The sequence below is a fragment of the Elephantulus edwardii genome, unplaced genomic scaffold (genome assembly GCF_000299155.1).
Source record: "Elephantulus edwardii isolate Elephantulus edwardi_28Jun2011 unplaced genomic scaffold, EleEdw1.0 scaffold00121, whole genome shotgun sequence".
NCBI classification, from domain to species: Eukaryota; Metazoa; Chordata; class Mammalia; order Macroscelidea; family Macroscelididae; genus Elephantulus; species Elephantulus edwardii.
Window position 1 is genome coordinate 4,854,744 of NW_006399871.1, and position 21,853 is coordinate 4,876,596.

Sequence of the window (21,853 nt, forward strand, 5' to 3'; positions counted from 1 at the left end):
AGCCGCTTTCCACAGACACAAATTCAGTCTATCTTTTCTTTCTGGACCAGTCTGGGGGCATCAACAAAATCCTTGCCATTGTAGAGGATGATGAAGAATGTTCCCATGCTTGCGACAGCCCAGAAGAGCACATAGGCCAGCGTTTCTGTCCACGTATCACCTGTGGGGGGAAAACGGGTAGACGAGGAAAGGACCTGCTATCAAGCATATCTTGATAAGATTCAAGCTTACTAGGAATATTTTTTAAATAGCACAAAAACCAACTTAATTGAAGTTTTAACCAGCTCTCTCAACTCTGATTCACTTGAGAGGCCCAGAGAGGACAGGACACTGGTACAGGGCAGACACTAGGTCTGCCTCGAGTCTCTGAACAGCCTGAGTGAGATCCAAGTGTTAGCTGTTCTTTTTTTAGATTTTAATGAAAGTTTATAAAGAACTTAGATTTCCATTCATTCATCGTTGCACATTTTCTTCCCTGTCCCCCCTTCCCCTCAGTTCACTTTTTTCTTTGGAAAAAAAGTTATTTTTAATAAGTGTTAGCTTTTCTTTTAGAAATTTTTCTTTTTTGTGTGTACTGTCAAATTTTGTCTGACTGGTACAGGAGACTGTCCTCCTTTCCCAGTAGAGCATCTGGTGGATTCGAACCACATACCTCGGGAATGTGTTAGCTTTTCTAATAAGTTCGTAGGTGATGCTGCTGAGACTGGTCCAGGGCCTCGCGATGAGCACCACTGTCCTAAAGGGTTTCCTCTCTCACAAATAATAATGATCCTTTCAGAATACAGACTATTGTAAGAAACTATTAACAGCAGCGGAAGGTGCACGTCTATTCGGAAATGGCTTTGGTATGTGGTTGGAAGGGCCAGTCCTTGGAAGAAGGCATCATGCTTGGAAAGGTGGAGAGTCAGCAAAGGAGGGGAGACCCTGGGCAGGATGGACTGACAGCATGACTGCGGTAATGGACTCGAGTATATGAGACGATGAGGGGGCACAGCACAGGGCAAGGCTCAGATCCCTTCTTCAGAGAACTGCTGTGAGGTGTAGTCACCTGCATGGCCCCTGACAACATCAAAATACTTCCACAAAAGACACTTCCCTAAATGTGCAGGCCTCAGAAAACTTACAGATCATAAGCAAATATCTACAACAAAACTGCATCAGATATTCAGTGATGAAGTCAACAGCACTCTGCTGAGAGGCATTTTTCGAAGCCTGGGGTTCAGGAAGGTTGGCCGCGGGCCAGTTTTCCCTCCTTGAGGAGAGCCCAGCGTCACTTCTCCCAGGCCCTCATCTGCAGACGGAGAAATACAACCGAGAGGGGCGCCAGGGGAAGAAAGCCAGGGGTCTGGACCCTCCTCGTGAGCTGGAGAGGCCTCTGTGCTCTCGCTTTCCTCTCCCTTAAAAACCACAATCAAAACCAACGCAAACTCCCTGTCACCAGCCCATCCTCTTGGCAAGCCTGCAGGACAGCAGAGCTGCTCTGCGTGTTTCCATGAAGGCGGTGGGCTTTACGGAAGGAGGTGACCCCACTGCTCTTTTGTGGAGCAGCTGGTGAGTTCAAACCATTGACCTTTCAGGTAGCAACTGGGTGCTTTGTCACTGCACTGCTAAGGTTCTTAAAAACCAGAACTGAGGAAAAGACCCCAAACACCCAAACTCATTGTCGTGAAGTAGGAACTGACTCACAGCCGACCCTCCGGAGGGTTTTCTGAGGCTGTAAACTGCATGGGAGACTGCCCACTTTGTTCCTCAGAGCAAATGGTGGATTTGAACCCACCGCTGTTGGGCTGGCAGCGCAACTCCTTACCCACTAAACCACCGGGCTCTTTAAACAAAGCACAACAGGGGCAAGAAGCCAGACAGCATCATGCCCAGAAGTCTCAGAGTTCATTCTTTCACAACAGTTAACTGAAAAAGATGTTACCAGCCACAGAAGACCACCCTCTAATCTCATTTTACTTATTATCATCTGAATTTACCAGTGGCTATTTTCATAGCTCTAAGTTTTAAGGTTCTTCCCTGAGCAAAAGAAAGAGAGGTCTTCATCTGTGAGGCCCATCTCCACCCCTTTCTCATCACTCCTGACCCCAGCTCCCACTTCCTCATCTCACTTCCTGGAAAGCCCAGGCACCTCGCCTCCTCATTGGCCACCTGCCCCAGTCTCCAGAGCTCTTCCTCACCCAAAGAAACGATGCTAACTGTTACCATGACTGCCTTGCTTTCCAGCTCCCCTTTTCATTTTAAGATCCTTGAGGGCAAGTTCTACGTCTTATTCTAGGGACTCAGCACTCACATAGTCCCTTATGCAGTCAGTCCCTGACAAATCGTGGGCACTTAATAGAGTATGGCATGAACGATCCTGGACCCTGTCCCTAGCCTCATCGTGCAAACAAGGAATGAATCCACTTTCCTCTGCTGTGCAGTCCTCGTCAGCTCAGGTTCTGGTCAATTTTATACTTAATCTATTAAAAGTTAAGGGAAAGTGATGGTTCAACCTATTCATGTCATTTATTTGTCCCCATAGTTGGTGTTTAAGTAACTAAACAAACGGTATACTATGCTGTTGTTATGTGCCGTCAAGTCGCTTGTGACTCATAGCGACTCTATGTACAACAGCCCTAAACTCTGATCTGTCCTGTGCAAATCGCACCATCTCCGATACACCCATCCCGATTACCGTAGTCACTGAATCAATCTACCTCATAGAGGGCCTTCCCCTCCTGCGCTGTCCCTCTACCCTACCAAGCATGATGTCCCTCTCCAAGGACCGGTCCCTCCTTACAACATGTCTAAAGTATGTTAGATGAAGCCTCAGAATCCTTGCCTCCAAGGAGCAGCCTGGTTTAACCCTCTCCAGGATGAATCTGTTTGTTTTCCTAGCAGTCCATGGTACTCTCAATACTCTTCTCCAGCACCACAGCTCAAAGGCATCAATTTTCCTTCTATGGTATACTATGTCCTTGTACGGTATACTACATAGTTCTTAAAAATGTAGAAGAATATGTAATTACATGGGAAATTATATGCTTCAGTGAAAGAACAATGATAAAAAGTGTGTGTACATACATACACACACACACACACACACACACACACACACACACCCAAAAAACACACTCACTTAGAAAGATTAACACATCAAACTACTAGGTATGCTTAGCTCTATTTCTGGAAGACAGGATGGTGAATATATTTACCAGCAGTGGTATTAGTATTCTTGCCTCACTTTTTTCTATACAAGGCTCTGGGGTGCAGTAATTAAAGCATCTGACAAACCAAATGGTGTGTGGTCCTAAGTCACCAATTGCTCCCCAAGACAACGATGAGATGATCTGTCCCCATTGAGTTCACGGCCTTGGGAACCCTATGGGGTGGTTCTAGATTGTTCTGTGGGGCAATGATGAGTTGGAATTGACTTGATGGCCATTGGGTTTGGTGGATATTTTTGTTGTTGTTGTTATTTTTTTTGGGGGGGGGGTTGGTGGATTTTTAATAATTACTCTGTATTTTCGCAATGACAACAAAAAGCTTTTTCAGAAATATCTCCAGTAAGAGGAAGCAGCACTTCACAAACTCCTGGGTGTATTTTTTCCCCCTATCAATCTCCTCTCCTCACTTTAGTAATGACAGAGAACATTAAGTGTTGAATGAACTATAAAACTCAAGATGTCATGTAAGAAAGTTCAACATTCATCCCAGAGGTGAGCGGTTCAAATCCACCAGATGCTCTGCTGGAGAAGGAGGGACAATCTCCTCCTGTAACCAGTCAGATCCAATTTGATGGTACACACACAAAAATAGTAAAATTATTTTTTTTTTAAATTTCAATGTTCGACCTAAGAAATACATGTGTTTGTTGAGTACCGTAGAGTCGGAATCGACCCATAGCTGACCCTCCTGCGGGTTTTCAGAGGCAGTTAATCGCACAGGAGGAGACTGCCCAGCCCATGGAGCAGCTGGTAGCCTCAAACCACGTGCCTTCAGGATTGCAACAAAGCTTCTTGCCACAAGGCTACATGTTAAGAAGGTGAAATAAAAGCAGACTCACCAGCCATCAGCAAACAGATAATGCACATTGAAAAGGCAACCACCATGATGATAGGCAACTGGAAGAGAAGACGGGAAAAGAGAAACCACTGTTTAAGAATGCTAATCCACGACTATAAAATCAGGCGCACATGCTCGGGGTGAAAAAGTTAAAACTCTTTGCAATCTTATTTACATAATATCTTGGCTGCAACACTGGGCTCAAACACGGCAAGATTATGAGGATGGCACAGGACTTGGCAACATTCCGTCCAGTTCCTCATCAGCGGTCACCATCACTCAAGCCCATCTGATGGCATCCAACCACTAACAAAGCGCCCTTATCTAGAGGCTCAGTCACAGTTACTTGTGTCTGCTGGTGGGTTCCAGGAATCATGCCGTCTGCTCCAAACCATGGAGCTCTCAGTGGGAGGTGGCTGGCTGCCCAGAGAACAGACAGCAGGCCCTCTCCTCCTACTCCAGGCACTGGGCCTCGGAACGTCTAGTGACCAGCGGAGATGATGCGGAGAGACGTGTCAAAAGCACACTTTGTGGGGGGGATTGCGTACCAATGAGGGAGTTTTTCTTTTGTGTTTGAAGGAGAGGAGCAAACGGGGGTGGAGGGGGGGGGGGCGAGGAGAGGGGTGCAACAATGAATGAATGGAATTCCAAAATCTCGGTAGATGTTCATTGAAATGAAAAATAAAGAAATTGAAAAAAAAAAAGCACACTTTGTCTGACATGTTACAGTTGTGCCTCCAGCAAACACTGACATCCTGGGGACCGAAGGCTTCCTGAAACAAGAAACCTTCCACTTTTCCTCTGCTTTGTGTCTCTCATACACACACACACACAAAAAGGATGAGAGGAAGTGAGGAAGAAACAAACGCACTACAGTTATTTATGCTTCTATTTCCTCTGCCTTGAGGAATTCTAAGTGTTTATGATCCATTTAAAACAAACAACATGTCGTAAATCAGTGAGCGCTGACATCATCTGTGGTACCACCCTCATACACATGGCTTTTTCAACAGCCTGAGAAACGTGAGGGTTTCTTACAGCCAGGAATTTCCAATCCTTTGGAACACTCAAAGGACTATGTGCTTCTACTTCATCCACTGAGTAGTTCCCAAGGAACAAATCGATGGAATCCTGGAACAGAGAAGGAAATTCCATTATTACTGAGGAACCATGCAAAGGTTCAACCACCTCATGACCAAAAAGGCGTCAGGCACAAACTCACCTGTCTAAATCCATCGGAAAAGTTGTTCTTGTAATATCGTATTAGTGAGTTCCAGCCGTCCATTATGAGTCCCAGCTGAGTTCTCTTCCCGGTTCTGGTGAATGAAAGAGGTTCATTTCTAAGCTATGGATTTACACGCTAATTTCTCACAGTGTACTGACCGACAAGTTATGATTCAAGCATAACTCGGTTAGAGATTTTAAAAGTCATCCCTGAAAATGTGTTCAGAAACTTTAAAGAAACCTTTATCAGATAAAAAAACAACCCCACAAAAATTCTCTTTTAAAAACAGTGCCAAAGGCCACAAAGGGGGAAACATCCAGTTCTAGTTGTAAAGATAAGAAACTGGGAAAGAATAGCCCCAGTCACGGGCTACGTATTGCCAAAAATCAAACAACTAAATATCTGCTTTTTCCCTTGGGGAATCCATACGGCAGACAAAGACATCTAACCTTAGAGTCGGCCAAAGCATCCCAGCTCCTTGTGGACCAGTGTGGGAATGTACGCGGGACCAACATCACCTGAGTGTTTTGGGGTGTGTTCCTCCAGTTATCTTTTTTAAAAATATTTTTTCTTTTCTTGATTCGAATGAAAATTTACAAATCACACTGGTTTTTCAATCATTCACACATATTTTATCTTGTCTCTATTGTCTACTTCTACTCCCCTTTCCCTTCTCCCTTCTTATGCCTGATAACTGTCTAAGAATGATGCTCTTTGTGTATAAACACACAAAGCTTAGCTTTTCCATAATAGGGCCCATGCAGTATTTGTCCTTTTGTGACAAATCTATGTCACTCAGCATAATTTCTTTTCTTTTTTCTTATTCATTCACTGCTGCACATTTTCTTCCTTCTCTCTCCCTTCCCCCTCTCCCAGCACACTTTGAAACACATCTCTTATTCCAGACTGCTGTCATACATATAATGACTAATCATATATTCCTTTCAGATAGTTTTTTCTGTCATCTGTTCTAAAGCAGTATTTATTATCTATTCATATTATCTATTTTTTTCCTATTCTCTTCCCAACCCCCCCATGTCAATCCTATTTGATAACAGTGGTGCTATGTAGTATGTCCTTTTGTGACTGAGATACTTCACTCAGCATAATGTCTCCCAGGCTCCCCCAGGGTGTGTAATGTTTTACACGTTCATTGTTTTTCAGTGCTGTATAATATTCCATTGTGTGGATGTACCATAGTTTTTCTTTCCATTCATCTGTTGATGGACCATAATTTTGTATAGATTTATAAAGGTTACACAGTATTTCATTAATCTGTGGTCCCTTTTCAGTGCTGTGTAATACTCTTGTGTAAATGTACTCCAGTTTCTTATTTGCCTATTGGAGGACACCTGAGATGTTTCTGTCTCTTTGCTATTGTAAGTATTGCTGCTCTGAACATGGGTGCGCACAGACCAGCGGGGGTGGCAGCTCTCACTTCTTCAGGCTAGGTTCCAAGTAGTAGGATTGCTGCTCAGAGCTGATTAGATTTTCAGAGTCTCAGGCCCTGCCCCAGACCTGCTGAATCTACATTTCAACAAGCCCCTCTGTCTATACAGGACCCAGCAGGTTCCAGAAGCACCAAAGAGCCCAGTCTCCTTGTTCCTGGGAATCACCAGCACCTGGCCTCCCAACCCAGATGCTGGTGTTTTGCTGCTGTTGTAAGAAAGCTATTCAACTGACTCCCTGATGCACCATGGCCGTGAAGTCACGCTCTGGAATGCAGTTTTCAAAGTGTGACTTGCCTGGTAAAGTCAGTCTTCAAGGCACCAGTTCCTGCATACTGTTTGGCACAGGCGTTTGCATTATCAGCCCATGCTGTGAAAAGATAGAAAGAAAAAAAAAAGGAAAAACCACTAAAAATTATCTGCAGGACAAGCAGGATCCTAGCTCCAGAATGTTAATTTATTTCAAAACTGAAGTAGCTTTACCTCTAGCAAAGAAATTACCTACCATTTTTGTAAATCTTCTCAAATTCATCTTGTTCTTCAAGCTTTTGTCCCACATGCAAAACTCCCAGTCTCTGGAATAAAAAACACACCCACACTTAAGTGTGACGGTTTTCTGCACCCGTGACTTCAGAAGAAAAAGCAAACAGTCCAGAAACCACGGCTGCACGCCTGAGGTGTGGTCCTTACATAGACGGGGGGCGGGAGGAGGTGAGATGAGTGTGGACAGCAGCCTCTTTGCTCAGAGCGAGTGCCAACCTTTCCTGAAGGCTTCTTTCTCAGCAGCTCCCCAGTCTCTTTTGAACCCCCCACCTCAGTACTATCGGTTTGCAGGGAGATGGGCATTGTCAGTTGCTATAAAATCTGCCCACCACTTCCGGTGTCCTTCCCTCCTGTCACCCCGCTCTGTACCGCCTCTGTCCCTGCTATTCTCATTACTCCTCCACACTCTCATCATCTCCAGATTCCCCCTGACAATTTGAGGGATGCTCCGTATCTCCTCCCAACAGAATCATAACACATATTCCAAACAGATAATCTCCGAGAGGTTAGGGACTGTCCAAAGCTGCTCTGTGGACCTGTCTTCAGCCAGTACCGTCAGGACCTCGGATCTTCCACTCTCAAAACCATCATCTTCACTGTTCACCACGGACATAGTTTCTCAGAATGAGTCCTCATCCCCACCCTCAGGCACACGCACTGGAGCCAACTCTGTGACTGGAACTGGGGAAATCGCCCTCCCTGGACAGAGAAGCAGAGCTCCCACATGCTGACATAACTAACACGTGAAAGAATGAAACAGAGGTTCTAGAACCTTGTTAAATAGATTCTGTTAATCTGACTGCAACCAAACCATTCCGAACATTGTTTCTATTGAAATATAAATACTCTGAAGTCTACCCAACACATCAATGACCACCCGGTCGGTAGACTAATCAAAACAGAGAACATTCAAACAAACAAATCCTGAGGTATCAGAGTACACTTTACATTAAGGTTCAAGAGCAATTCATTCTGAACATTTCACCATAGTTCCTACCTGGGTATAAAATCATCATCACAAATAAAGGCGAATGCTTACCAATTATCTAGGCAAGAAATCGTTTGGAATACTTTTTTCCCCCACTCACAACAAATACTAATGTGATATGGAAATGTGGGCTCTACATATTTTTAATTCCAAATATAAAGATAATAGTTCTATTTCTTTTTCCAAATAGCACAATCTTAGCGGTAAAACCAAGCTGTCAAACCCTTCTTATCTGAGTGCAAGGAATTCTTCCCTGTAATAAGACATTAAAAATAAATACATACATACATACATACATACATACATACATACATACATACATACATACATACCACCTTGAGGTAATATGACTATGCACTACCTAAAAAGAATGAGAGAAAAGTGAAATAGAAATGGCCAGTGCTGGCCAAAGTTCAGTGAAATGAATTCCCTTATTCATTGCCAATATTGATATAAATTCGTATAACCTCATTGGAAAGCATTATATTTTTTTTCTTTAACACAGTAATTCCACTTCTGGGAATTAACCCAAAGGAAATAATTCAACTTAATAATAACAGATGCATTCTCTACAGTATTGTTTATAAGCCAAAAATGGAGCAACTTAAAGAGCTTGTTATGCTAGTAAGTTATAGTGTAATAAGGAAGCCATTAAAAACTATTACTATGCATAATGCTAGGGAGCTCTGATGGCCTAGTGGCAAGAAGCTGTGCTGCACTCCTGAAGGCACGCAGTTCAAGGCCACCAGCTGTTCTGTGGGAGAAGAATGGGCAGTCTCCTCCAGTGCAATTAACTGCCTCTGAAAACCCGCCGAAGCGTCAGCGATGGTGTCGAGTCCTACTCCACAGTACACAACAACAACAACAACAACATGCACAATGCAGAAGACAAGGACATAATGAAAAAACTGTCTATTTCTATACTGACCCCACTTCTAAGCCTGACCATGGATCATTAACACACAAAGCCAAAAGCGAGGGCAAGAGTGAAAGCAATATGCATGTTTCCTGTAACTGGTTTCTAAAGATGACACGTCTTCCATCCCGTCACTCTACTGTCTTTAATAACAGGAAAAGCGGCTGTGCACCTGCAGCTGGGCCTGCAGCGAGCGGCGAGCCAGCAGACTCTGGATCACGTTGGTCCTGTCCAGGCAATCCATGCAGTTGCTGCGGAACACACCTTCCTGGTTTGCCACCACCTTGCCAGCAGCGTCCACTAGAAAATAACTAAAACACATTTGTATAAACACTCTCATACCAAAGTCAGTCACATCCAGTAAGTACTCACCTCTCAGCAAGAGACAGGATTAGAACCTGCAAATTCAAAGATCAGGCAGGAATGTGTGGTCCAGGTACACTTGACTACTGCAGGTCTGAGTCTATGAGTTTGAATGAGGCAAGACAACCCGCCACCCAAAAAAACAGCTCTAACAGTACAGGCCGCTGCGTACACACGAGACCAAGACAGAGCACTGGCTGGGAGTACGGCAAAGGTTTCCGTGTGGATCTGTCAGGTTTCCCCAAGGCCACAGAGGCTTGCCATCCACAACTCCTCAGCGACTCACCTGCACGGCGTGGTCCCCAAAGCCTAGCTCCTACCCAGCTGGGTTATCTATGGCAGAATTCCCAGGGGTGCTTGCTAAAAAGAACGACTCCTGGTCTTGAGGTCTACTCGACTCTCTTTAAGGCAAGAGCTGGGATACTGCTCACGAAACCTATTTTTAATTCTTTTTTTAAATGGTTAATACACGTGAGTAGTATAAAACTCGGCTCCATGGTCAACACTCTTGGCACCAGAAGCCAGGAAATTAAAAAACATATTGAGATGGGAAAGTCTGATGTTAGGGACCTCCCTAAAGTACTCAAGAGCAACGGTGTCTCTCTGGAGACTAACGTCCGCCTGATATAGGCCATGGTCTTTGCAATCACTTGTTATGCATCAGAGAGTTGGACAATGACTAGGGAGGATAGAAGGAGAATTGACGCCTTTGAGCTGTGGTGCTGGAGAAGAGTATTGAATGTACCATGGACTGCCAAGAAAACAAACAGATCCATCCTAGAGAGGGTTAACCAGGCTGCTCCTTGGAGGCAAGGATTCTGGGGCTTCGCCTGACATACTTTGGACATGTAAGGAGAGACAGGTCTTTGGAGAGGGACATCATGCTGGGTAGAGTAGAGGGTCAGCGCAGGAGGGGAAGACCCTCTATGAGGTGGATTGATTCAGTGACTGGGGTAATCGGGATGGGTGTGTCAGAGGCAATGTGATTGGCACAGGATAGAGCAGGGCTTAGGGCTGTTGTACACAGGGTCGCTATGAGTTGCAAGCGACTTGACGGCACATAACAACAACAACAACAACAACAAAACAGAGTGTAATCTGAAAACTCAGCTTCCCTTCCTCTCCTTCACCAAGCACTGGAAGCAGCTGGAATTACCACTCTGGGTGCAGCATTCATTCTCTACTTACAGAAAAGTTGGATTTTTCATTAATTCATGGTTGCACATTTTCCTCCTTCCCCCCACCCCAGTTTGCTTTTAAAAAACAGAAATCATTCATTGTTGCATAATCTCTTCCCCCTCCCCCTCCCCGTACTCATTCTTGACAAGTTCCTGAGAGGACCCTCCAGGTTCGGCGATGTGCTGGGCCAGTGTGGTGGTAAGGGCGTGGACTCTGGCAGCAAAGATCTGTGCGCTGGCCTGAGCTCCTTGGGAACGTACTATCTGTGTAGCTTTACATAATCATATAATCGAGCCCTCAGAGCCATGGGGGGAGAGCACTTCCTTGGCACTGTTCTAAGGTGTGAATGAGACAATGCACAGAAAACGCTTAGCAGAGCACGTCCAATGTGACATGCAGAATACAGTAATAGTCATCTTAATGACACTATTTTTTAAAATCCAAGAGGAGGAGGGCAATGCAATACACTGAACAAGAATAAATAAAAGGGTGAAAAGAACTAATCATGACCACGGGACTAGGAATTAGGAGATCTTTAGAGTCAAAGTCTACGTGAGGTTTACTCAGAGATGGTGGGAACAGGTGCAAGTGCGCGTGCGTGCGGGTGGGTGTGATGACACGCCACTGGAATTTTAAAATACGGACACTTTAACTTCTAAAATAAATCTATGAGAAAAGTAATATCTCCATGTTACAAATCAAGGAGAAATTAGGGCTTGAAGGAACTGGTCCCTGAATTATGTACAATATAGACAAGCCCTTGTCAGCCCAGTGAATTATATCTGTAAGTCTGCTAGGTAATACAAAACAAATCTGATTGATATCAACACCCAACAGCTTCCTCAGACCTTCACAGGGAAATCATTTTGTTTACCTTAATTCATCTTGCATTTCTGCTACTTTATCCAGTAAAAGGCTGAGCCGATCCCATCTCATATTTTTACATTCCTTATGGAAGTCAAAGGCAATGTATCTATCAGATGGAAAACAAATCAGAAGCTAAGGTTATTTCTTTCCCTTCTATCAGTGACGCAGATTCTCTCCTCTCACGAGAGTGGACGTATTACCCGGGAACAGTGGGGGCTCTCCTCTCTTCCTGCCACACGCAAACACCTCAGTGCCATATGAGAGAGAGAAGCATCTATCAACCCACCCACACCATGCAGAAGCACATGCACATCTTCACACGTCCTCGAAGTCAAGGAGGGGGCTAGTGGGATGAAGGCTTAAAGCCATGAACACATAAAAATGCCCACAAACTCTGTTTTCGCCTGTTTTCTTAGCAATCAGTAAGTCATAAGATAAGACTGTTAAGCACAGGAAAGATTTAGTAGCTTAACTCCCAATGGACTACATCAGAGCTCCCTCAAGTCAGGCGAAGCCCGCCTAATATTACTGGGGGGGGGGGGGGGAATGCAAGTGGAAAAGTCTAGTGAGATATACTCATCTACAATCTGAAGGACCCACAACTGGTTCCCAGGATGTACCTGATCATTCCACTTCCCAAAGAAGACACCATCGATGCAAATGTCTGCTCAAGTGGCTTCTCTGAGCCCTTCTGGTTAACCTGCAAAAAAGAAAAAGAACAGAGAAAGAAATACATCTATTTCCTGCTTTCTAGTTTATGCCAAAGAAAATTTTTAAAAGGATTCTGATGCAGGTTTTGGGTTTTTTTATTAAAAAAAAAAAAAAGAGGACAAATTTATTAGCCAGCAATCCAGAGAAACTCTTGTTCCAAAGATCTGGGCTGATACAGTTTTGTTTTTAAGAAAATGGAAGAAACGTACCAGATTAAGTATCACCTGCTTTCCATAAATAATCACTTGTGAATCAAAATGTCTTTGGAAACCATCCAGCTAAGAGGGAGGAAAAGAAAAGTTGTATGCTTTACTAGATTACATTAAGAAATATTTGTAAGATTTTTTTTGTTAAAGCAGTTCCTTACAATGTTGTTTGTTTGTTGTTATGTGCTGTCGAGTCGCTTGCGACTCATAGCGACCCTATGTACAACAGCCCTAAACTCCACTCTGTCCTGTGCCAATCGCACTGTCTCTGACACTCCCATCCCAATTACCCCAGTCACTGAATCAATCCACCTCATAGAGGGCCTTCCCCTCCTGCACCGTCCCTCCACCCTCCCAAGCATGATGTCCCTCTCCAAGGACCGGTCTCTCCTCACAACATGTCCAAAGTATGTTAGACGGAGCCTCAGAATCCTTGCCTCCAAGGAGCCACCCGGTTTAACCCTTTCCAGGGTTAATATCTCTATACTTTAGGAGAGAAGTTAGAAGGGGGATTATGTCCTTCCAAGTATCTGCAGTAAACAGTAATTGTGCCTTCTACTCTGAGCTCCAATATTGCCATTTTCACTCTGAAAACCATCTTCATGAGGCTGCAAATCTTACTGAGGTCTCTAAACAGAGCATGTTACACTATCCCATCACAGCTCGATCCTCCACATCTGAGACATGTCATGTATGCAACCTTTTGTGTCAAGAGTCCCATGTGCCAGAACCAAGGAAAGAGGTCTCGAAGACATTGTATTATGGCATTTAGGAACAATTATGTGTCCCATATGAAACGTGTAAGGCCATTAATCTTCTATTTTCAATCAAGGTAAGAAAACCTGGAAGACACATACATACATGATTTGCTACTTTGCTGATCTGTGGCCGTGGTTTGTACTTGAGGTTTGGTCTCTGGGACCAGAAAAACGGCATTGATCCTCGTGTCTAAAAGAAAAGAATTATGAAATGAAACACACACACTTGTTTTCCTCCACTTACTTAGTGTCAAGATACACTGGCCGATGATTTTAGTCAAGCAAAAAAATTATTACACTAATTCACATGTGGTGCCTTAATTTCCGAAACAACACGCCCCTGGAAACTCTATGAACTTTGATAAATGTTGATGGTTGTAGAGGGGGCTTCAAGCCTTACGTTCATAGAGTCGCTATGAACAACTCGAAGGCAATCAACAACCACCACAGTTCACATGCATATCTGCTTCTGAAGTCCCTGCTTTGTGTGAACACATTTGGAAAGTATGTTCTCTGCTTCTTTCTGATTTTATGAAGATGCCGCTTCTATCAAGCAGTTTTGTATCTCTCCAAGTTCTAAAATCAATCCATTTCTTTATGCGTAAAAACTCCCAAGTTCTGTCTTATATAATTTGGCATGAGGAAAACCTGAGAACTTGGCATTATTATTCATTCTCAAGTGAACACTTAGAAACACATGGCTATGTCTAGCACTCCTGCTCTGTAGCAGCCAGCCATCCACAAGTCTGAAGGTGGCAAGTAAACAGAGCCTCGCTCTCACAGTGATGTAGTCTACGGCAGGGGGGAGTCAGTCCTAAACCAGAAGCTTGTCCCTCCCCATTATCAGCCTGAAGTCAAAGGGCAGAGCCAACCAATCACAGTGACTTGCCTGCACGAACGAGGCCTTGCTCCCACCGTAGTGCACGATCTGCTCTGTTTCTACGAAGTTAGCCGCGTGGCCTTCAGAATCGATTCCTAAATGGAGAATTTTTTAAAAAATGAGTTAATGATACTTCACATATGGTACTTGCAGTCAGGAAATAAGGAGACGCACTGCACTTGGAAAATCTGCAGTGAGGGACCTCTCCAAATTATTGTGTAATGATGTCAGTTTGAGGACTAAGATGTGTCTGATTCAGGCCATAAGTCTTCCCAATTACTTGCTATGCATCTGAGAGCTGGACAACGAATAAGGATGACAGGAAAAGAATTGTTGCCTTTGAGCTGTGGTGTCGAAGAGCATCCCATGGATGGCCAAGAGAATGAACAGATGTCTTACAGAAGGTGCACCCAGAGTGCTCTTTGGAAGCAGGGACGATGAGGCTTTGCCTCACATGCTTTGGACAGGACATGATGTTTCTTGGAGAAGGACATGATGCTAGGAAGAGTGGAGGGTTGGCAAAGGAGACAAAGACCCACGACCAGGTGGACTTGACACAGTGACTGCTGCAATGGGCTCTTGTGTGTCAGAAAGTGTGAGAATGGCACAGGATAGGACAGGGTTCAGATCTATTGGCTATGAGTCATACTAGACACAACAGCACCTAACAACAACAAATTTTATATACAGGAAACACATCAAAATCTCACTAATTCAAGATAATTTAGAAAGAGTTAAGTCATTTAAAATTAGTGGAAATGAAAGTACCTTTAAAAAAAAAATTCAAACAAGTGCAAAGTGTATGACCACAAAACTAAAAGGCATTCATTTAAATAGACTGAGAGAGGAATAGCAAGGATTGATTACTAAATGTAGGTGTTTATTTTTTAAAATATTTTCATTCCCTTTTAATATATCAATTGTTTACACATAGACAATTCCTCTAAAATTATGTTTCTCAAGCTTAAAAAAAAAAGATTCTCAAAAACCCCTAAGAATATGGCCACAGACCCCAGCAGGGGAAAAAAGAGTATTTTAAAAGTTGAACATTCTATTTAGGTGACCATATTTAGCAATAACATTCAATGCAAATGCGGAACATTATGTAAACTGCATTCAATTCTAAAAAAAGCAAATAAGATGTCCAGCAGATGTTCAGGCTGATTTTAATGATTAAAAAACAAAAACTGTATGTTTCTAAAACTTCTATTAACTTCTCAACTTCTATAACCACAAAAACCTCCATGTGAGAAGCTCTGATCTACAGCATCTAGAATCTTGATACTGGTTAGGTTTTCACGTATGAAAAGAAAACTTTTGAAATGTTTTTTTCTACCTGATCTGCTTTTACAAGGAAGAAAGGGCTTGTATCTAAGCAAAGCCATTTTCAAGCTACTCTATGACTCAGACTACAAAATCACCAGAAATAAATCAATGGTGCTTTAACTGTTGCAAATATTTAACATCCTCAAAGACACAGTTCTCAAGTAGAACATTTTGAAGTCTATGTATAGTGTCAGTTTGTTAGTTAAGATGATAAAAGACCAGAAAGAACAAAATTATTATGGCAAACTAAAAATGAAATGATTTCTCAATGCTTCCCGAAAGCATCTCTCAGAAGTGTGGACAGTTCTTATTTCTCTTCATAGTTCCCATTAAGGCATAACATGGAGGGATTTAAGAGAATGAGAGATCTAGAAAAAAGACTTCAAAGATAAAGTTTAAGAAAGAAAATGGAAAAAACAAGGCACAGAAAGATGTGCAACATACACAACATTGTGCACAATGAAGGGGCGGAGAATCATGGCTGTAAGAGTGTGGAGAGAACCAGGAAGGATGAATGAGAAACTAGTAATTAGCCAGTGGGTAGAGGAGTGAGAACTGAGAGCAGAGGGTAAGACACGAGACGCTTCTTTTAACTGTATGCCTTTAGAGGTTTTTATATTTGAACTATGTGAATGTGCTGTTGTTGCTGTTAGGAGTCACTAAGGCAGCACTTACGACTCACAGTGACCCTATGAACGACAGATCTGGATCTGGCCATCTTGCCCTGTCCTATGCCAGCCTCACAACCTCGGACATGCTCCAGTCCTTCTCACAGTCACTGTGTCGATCCACCTTGTAGAGGCCCTTCCTCTCTGACCCTCCACTCTTCCCACCATGATGTTCTTTGCCAAGGACCAGCCCCTCCTGACAATACGCTCAAAGTAGTGAGATGACATTTAAACAGCCCTCGCTTCTAAGCCTTTTTCTTTTTTTGAGTGTGTGTGTGTGTGTGTGTGTGTGTGTGTGTGTGTGTGCGCGTGCGCGCACCGTGAAATCAAATCTGACTGATTCAGGAGGAGATTGTCCCTCCTTCTCCAGCAGAGCATCTGGTGGATTCAAACAGTGCACCTCTGGGATTGCAGTGCAGCTTCTTGCCACTAGGCCACCAGAGCTCCCCTAAACCTACTTTTAAAAATAAATTCTAAAAGTATGTTCCCATTCAAGAAAATCTATTAGCAAGGAGCTGCTAACTCTGTTTCCCTAACCCTTGGCCAGGTCACTCAGTGTCTTCCTTCTTCTCCTGCTAGATCCTGTGGAGTGAGGATATTAACCAAATAATCACCAGTTTCCTAAGTCAAAATGTATGCAATTCATTTAATATCACAGTTTATCCTGGTAGTTTATAGCAAAACGTAAAAATAGGAAGGGTTGGAGAAACTCCATTATATTATAAAAGAAACAAAGCAGACTTTAAAAGCTTGGTTTGTATATCAAATTGTTAATTTACTCCAACCAAGCTTTTAAAGTCTGCTTTGTTTCTTTTATAATATAATGGAAACAACTATGAGATACCATCTCACCCCAGTCAGAATTGCAAAATTTAACAGAGCAGGAGGCAACAAATGCTGGCGAGGTTGTGGAGAGACTGGAACCCTTATTCACTGTTGCTGGGAGTGTAAAGTGGTGCAACCACTATGGAAGGTTGTATGGCACTTTCTCAAAAAGTTGCAAATAGAAATACCATTTGACCCAGCACTTCCACTACTGGGAATATACCCCAAAGAGACCATAACTGACATCCAAGCAGATATATGCACACTCATGTTTATTGCGGCTTTGTTCACAATAGCAAGGAGTTGGAAACAACCTAAGTGCCAATCAACAAACGAATGGATAGAGAAGCTGTGGTATATTCACACAATGGAATACTAGGCTGCACTGAAAAACAAGGAACTCATGCAATACTGTTCAAAATGGGTGAGCCTGGAGGACATTATACTGAGTGAAGTAGCTCAGTCACAAAAGGAAAAATACTGCATGGTGCCACTGTTGTAAAACAGGACTGACATCGGGGTTGGGGAGAGACTGAGAAAGATGGGTTCAATAATGTACACTGCATTGAAACAGATGAGGGAGAAAACTGTTTAAAAGGGATATGTGATTAGGTATTTTTGTCATGACAGGAGTCTAGAGCAAAGGCTACATGGTGGAGTGGACCTGGGGGAGGGTTTGTAAAACAATGAAAGAATTTTTTTTTACTTTTCCAAGAGGGTAGTGTACTAGAGGGGAGGGTTGGGAGGGGGAAAAAGTGCAACAATGAATGAATGTAAATCCAGAGTCTGTAAATTTTTACTGAAATTAACAATAAATTTTAAAGAAAGAGAGAAAAAAAAACCCCTAAAGAATAAATACTAAAAAATCTAACAATTTATAAAGTGTTTCCTTAATATACAGAAGAATTTAAAAATATAAAGAATTTGGGTTGTTAAAAACTATACTACATTCAGCTGTGTTATCATTGAGCAAACAGCAGTGGAAGGGGAAAAGTAACCTTCGGCGTCACATTACCGCATTCAAGGTAATTCCAGTAGGCTGGGCAAAGTACAGAAAAGGGAGGGGGAACCACTTACCCCATGAAATTGAGCTGATTCCAGCTCATAGCAACCCTCCAGGGCAGAGCAGAACTACCCCATGGGGCCCCAAGGCTGTAAATCCTTATGGAAGCAGAGTGCTTCACGCTTCTCTCTCACGGAGCAGTTCTGGTGGGTTTGAACCCCCACCCTTTCAGTTAGCAGTCAAGCACTGTGCCACCATTAGAACGCCTTTAGAGGCACAGACATCCTATCTATTATTTCAATGAAGCAGAAGACAAACATTTAATTGAGATTGTTCACAGCTTTAGTCTGCTTGGCTCCACAGTCAACATTTTTGGCACCAGCAACCAGGAAATTAAAAGATGCATTGCAATGGGAAAGTCTGCTGTTAGGGACCTCTCTAAAGTACTGAAGAACAATGGTGTCACACTGGAGACTAAGGTGCATCTGATACAGACCACGGTCTTTGCAATCACTTATTATGTGTCAGAGGGTTGGACAATGGCTAGGAAGGATAGAAGAATTGATGCCTTTGAGCTGTGGTGCTGGAGAATAGTATTGAAGGTACCACAGACTGCTAGGAAAACAAACAGATTCATCCTGAAAAGGGTTAAATCAGGCTGGTCCTTGGAGGCAAGGATTCTGAGGCTTCATCTGACATACTTTGGACGTGTTGTAAGGAGGGACTGGTCCTTGGAGAGGGACAACATGCTTGGGAGGGTGGAGGGACATGCTTGGGAGGGTAGAGGGACAGCGCAGGAGGGGAAGACCCTCTATGAGGTGGATTGATTCAGTGACTGGGGTAATCGGGATGGGTGTGTCGGAAACAGTGCGATTGGCACAAGACAGCGCAGGGTTTAGGGTCGCTATGAGTTGCAAGCTACTAACAACAACAACTACCAAATGATGGGAGCTCTGGTGACCTAGTGGCAAGAAGTTGTGCTGCAATCCCAAAGGCACGTGGTTCAAGACCACTAGCTGCTTCAAGGGAGCTGGAAGGGCAATCTCCTCCCCTGTGATTAACTGCCTCTGAGAACATTCAGGAGCATGGGTCGGCTATGGGTCAGTTCCCGTTCTACGTACACAACCACCACTACCAAATTACAATGAAAACAAATGCCACCATAAGACACAATGTTAGCGACAGAGGTGACACGGCCCTGAATCAAGTTAAGAAAACAAATCTCACCTCTTACATAATAGCGCACACCGGCTCTGAAACAACTCCTTCTTGAGATGAGAATCCAATCAAAGTATTTTCCATTGATAGAACATGAGTGCATAGTGATGACTTAAACACATTAAGGAAAATGTAGCAGCTAAAGAAATCAGATATATTATCTCCAAATTCAATAGGGAATTATTTATCTCAGGGAGAACGGCTCTATGTTTAAAAGGGGGGAGGAGGAGGGGAAAGCTGAAAACACGCAAGTCTTCCTGGCTGCTCAGGAATCTCCACAAGCCTTAAAAAGAGAACTGTCTAACAGGAATATATGATCAGGCATTCTATGTAAGACAACAGTCCACCTAGTGGCAAGAAGGTGCAACTACAATCTCAGAGGTGCGCGGTTTCTAAGATCTATTTCGAACTGTTCCAAAATAGTGATATTGTTTGTCCAATTACAAACTCATTTTGAAATAAGATACAAACGGGAAGCACCAATTCACTGCACGCTCTATCCAAACATGTTTATATAATGTACAAACAAATATCATTTCAGCTCATTAAATGTGCCAGATAAACTTTAAAGTATTCCATACTGGCATTTCCTTTCTACTTAAAACACAAGTACCCTGGCAATCAAATACAACACAGGAAGCTGGGAGTGCTGGTGGTGAGGTCCGCAGGGAGTTGTGGGCCAATGTAAATGCTGCCCCTCTCCAAGGGTTTGAATCTACAAGCCGCTCGACAGCAGAAAGACACACTCTCTTCCTGTCCAATTTACAGCCTCAGAAGCTTGCTGGGGAGGCACCACTGAGCTGGTTCAGACTCGAGGGTACTGAGTTTGAGGTTTTTGAGTGAGATTAGTTCAAACATTTATAACTGAGCAATCTTTTCGATTTCTTTACTCCATTAAGATTTCTCTTCTAATTCTTAACCATCTCTAAAAAACATTCCTTTGAAACGTCTCAAAAGCCCTATATTCCTCCTAAAAACTCATCCCAGGCTGCTGTGACCCCATGCTCCTGGGGGGGGGTCACTCCACAGAAAGTTGCTGACTCAGTCTCTGCAGGACAGAATCCTGACTGCAGGCGCCTGTCAGGCCACTCGCTTGTTCCTCAACTCTTCACCCTTTACTGTCCTATCTACACCAAAGGTAAGCTTTTCAAACGAACTTAGAATTAGGTAGCCATTACTCAGTCTGCATCTGTACCATATTTTCCCCTCTTCAGTATTATACTTTGGACTCAAGTTCTTTTTCTTTTGGGGAGGGGTGTCATTTCAATGACAAACACAATCCTTAATTGTGATTCTCCCCTTCAAGCTGCTGGTCACCCTAGTTCCTGAGTCTCACTTTCTGATGTATTGAGGAACGTTTTCATCTCAATGGTCAGGCTCGAAAGACTATTTTAGTTAGCCACGGTTGTTCTTGAGTTCCATTGAGTCAGAACTGACCCACAGCTAACCCTCCTGAGACTGCCCATCCTCTCCCACAGAGCAGCTGGTGGTCTCGAACCACGTGCCTTCAGGATTGCAGCGCAGCTTCTTGCCACTAGGTCACAGAGCTCCCTAGTAGTCACACACACTAAAAAACCCAAACAAACTACTACTTAGATGGAACCGAAGGAGAGCCGACCCTCCACCAGGGTTCCAAAGCTGTAACTCACTCTGCAGAGTGCTCGGCCCTCTCTCCTTGGAGTCGCTGAGGGGCTAGAACCACCAGAGGCCTGAGTAAGCAGCTGGACCCCCTACGGCCCAGGCCACCAGAGCTCCTCACTGCTCCACGGTATCAGCAAAGTCTAACAAAGGCAAAATACAAAGCACGCATTCCTTCTCTTTACACCACCAAACTCCTAACTTCTGAAGAGAGAGAAAGACTTAGTCTAAAGGGCCATTCTTGAATAAAACAATACCAGTGCACAAGCGGTAGTCTAAGATTTTATGTCAACGAGCTTGATTTTTTTTTTTTTGCATCAACACACTTTCTATGAATCCTGAAACTGGACTGACTGAAAACCTGAGGTTGTCTCAAAAATGGTTTCGTCCTAAAACTGATGAAGATTGCTAGAAACCCCGAGTTGAGCACTAGGTAAGGATACAGCCGTGCAGCACTGGGAGCGCAAACCGGTGAACCTGAAGTGAAGACAGAAAGCAAGATCAGGAAAAAACGGACTTTAAAAACAGATACATAAAAGTGAGCACTACAACTCACACACACACACACACACACACGGGAGTTAATATGAAAAATAGCAAAGTGGCAAACTTTTGGGTAACTTCATTTAAGAAGAAATGTCTCCAATGTAATATCTTTTCATTTAAATTTTTTTTTTATTTATTTACTCTTTTTATGTGTGTACCGTCAAATTGGATCTGATTGGTACAGGAGGCGATTGTTCCTCCTTCTTCAGCAGAGCATCCGGTGGACTTGAACCGCACACCTCTGGGATTGTAGTGCAGTTTCCTGCCACTAGGCCACCAGAGCTTGCCTCATTTAAATTTTTTAATAAACACAATTAAAACAGCACAATTGAAAGGGCTTGACAGGTTTTAAGATAATAATAATATATGAAGCTGCAAATTTTTTCCCTCCCTCCTTTTCTGTCTCTGACTGTAGGAGTTTCCTTTCACCAGGGAAAAGACAGATCCACGTTGTCTGCAGTTCAAACTAAAAAAAAAACCAACCCAAAAAACAAACTG

General features: G+C 43.3%; 1 protein-coding gene across 1 annotated transcript in view; it reads right to left on the reverse strand.

Annotated features, from left to right (window-relative positions):
• SACM1L (SAC1 suppressor of actin mutations 1-like (yeast)) overlaps positions 1 to 21,853 on the reverse strand; it is a 49,092-nt gene continuing 27,239 nt past the window's right edge. Inside the window, exons 7-20 of the mRNA XM_006892968.1 lie at positions 21,253 to 21,286; positions 19,181 to 19,282; positions 14,141 to 14,226; positions 13,355 to 13,441; positions 12,497 to 12,565; positions 12,197 to 12,276; positions 11,584 to 11,682; positions 9,340 to 9,478; positions 7,226 to 7,295; positions 7,018 to 7,090; positions 5,270 to 5,363; positions 5,086 to 5,178; positions 4,049 to 4,106; positions 1 to 160 (exon numbers count right to left, since the gene is read on the reverse strand). Coding sequence (XP_006893030.1) covers positions 24 to 160; positions 4,049 to 4,106; positions 5,086 to 5,178; positions 5,270 to 5,363; positions 7,018 to 7,090; positions 7,226 to 7,295; positions 9,340 to 9,478; positions 11,584 to 11,682; positions 12,197 to 12,276; positions 12,497 to 12,565; positions 13,355 to 13,441; positions 14,141 to 14,226; positions 19,181 to 19,282; positions 21,253 to 21,286 — 1,221 coding nt within the window. The 3' untranslated portion in view covers positions 1 to 23. The remainder of the gene's footprint in view (positions 161 to 4,048; positions 4,107 to 5,085; positions 5,179 to 5,269; positions 5,364 to 7,017; positions 7,091 to 7,225; positions 7,296 to 9,339; positions 9,479 to 11,583; positions 11,683 to 12,196; positions 12,277 to 12,496; positions 12,566 to 13,354; positions 13,442 to 14,140; positions 14,227 to 19,180; positions 19,283 to 21,252; positions 21,287 to 21,853) is intronic.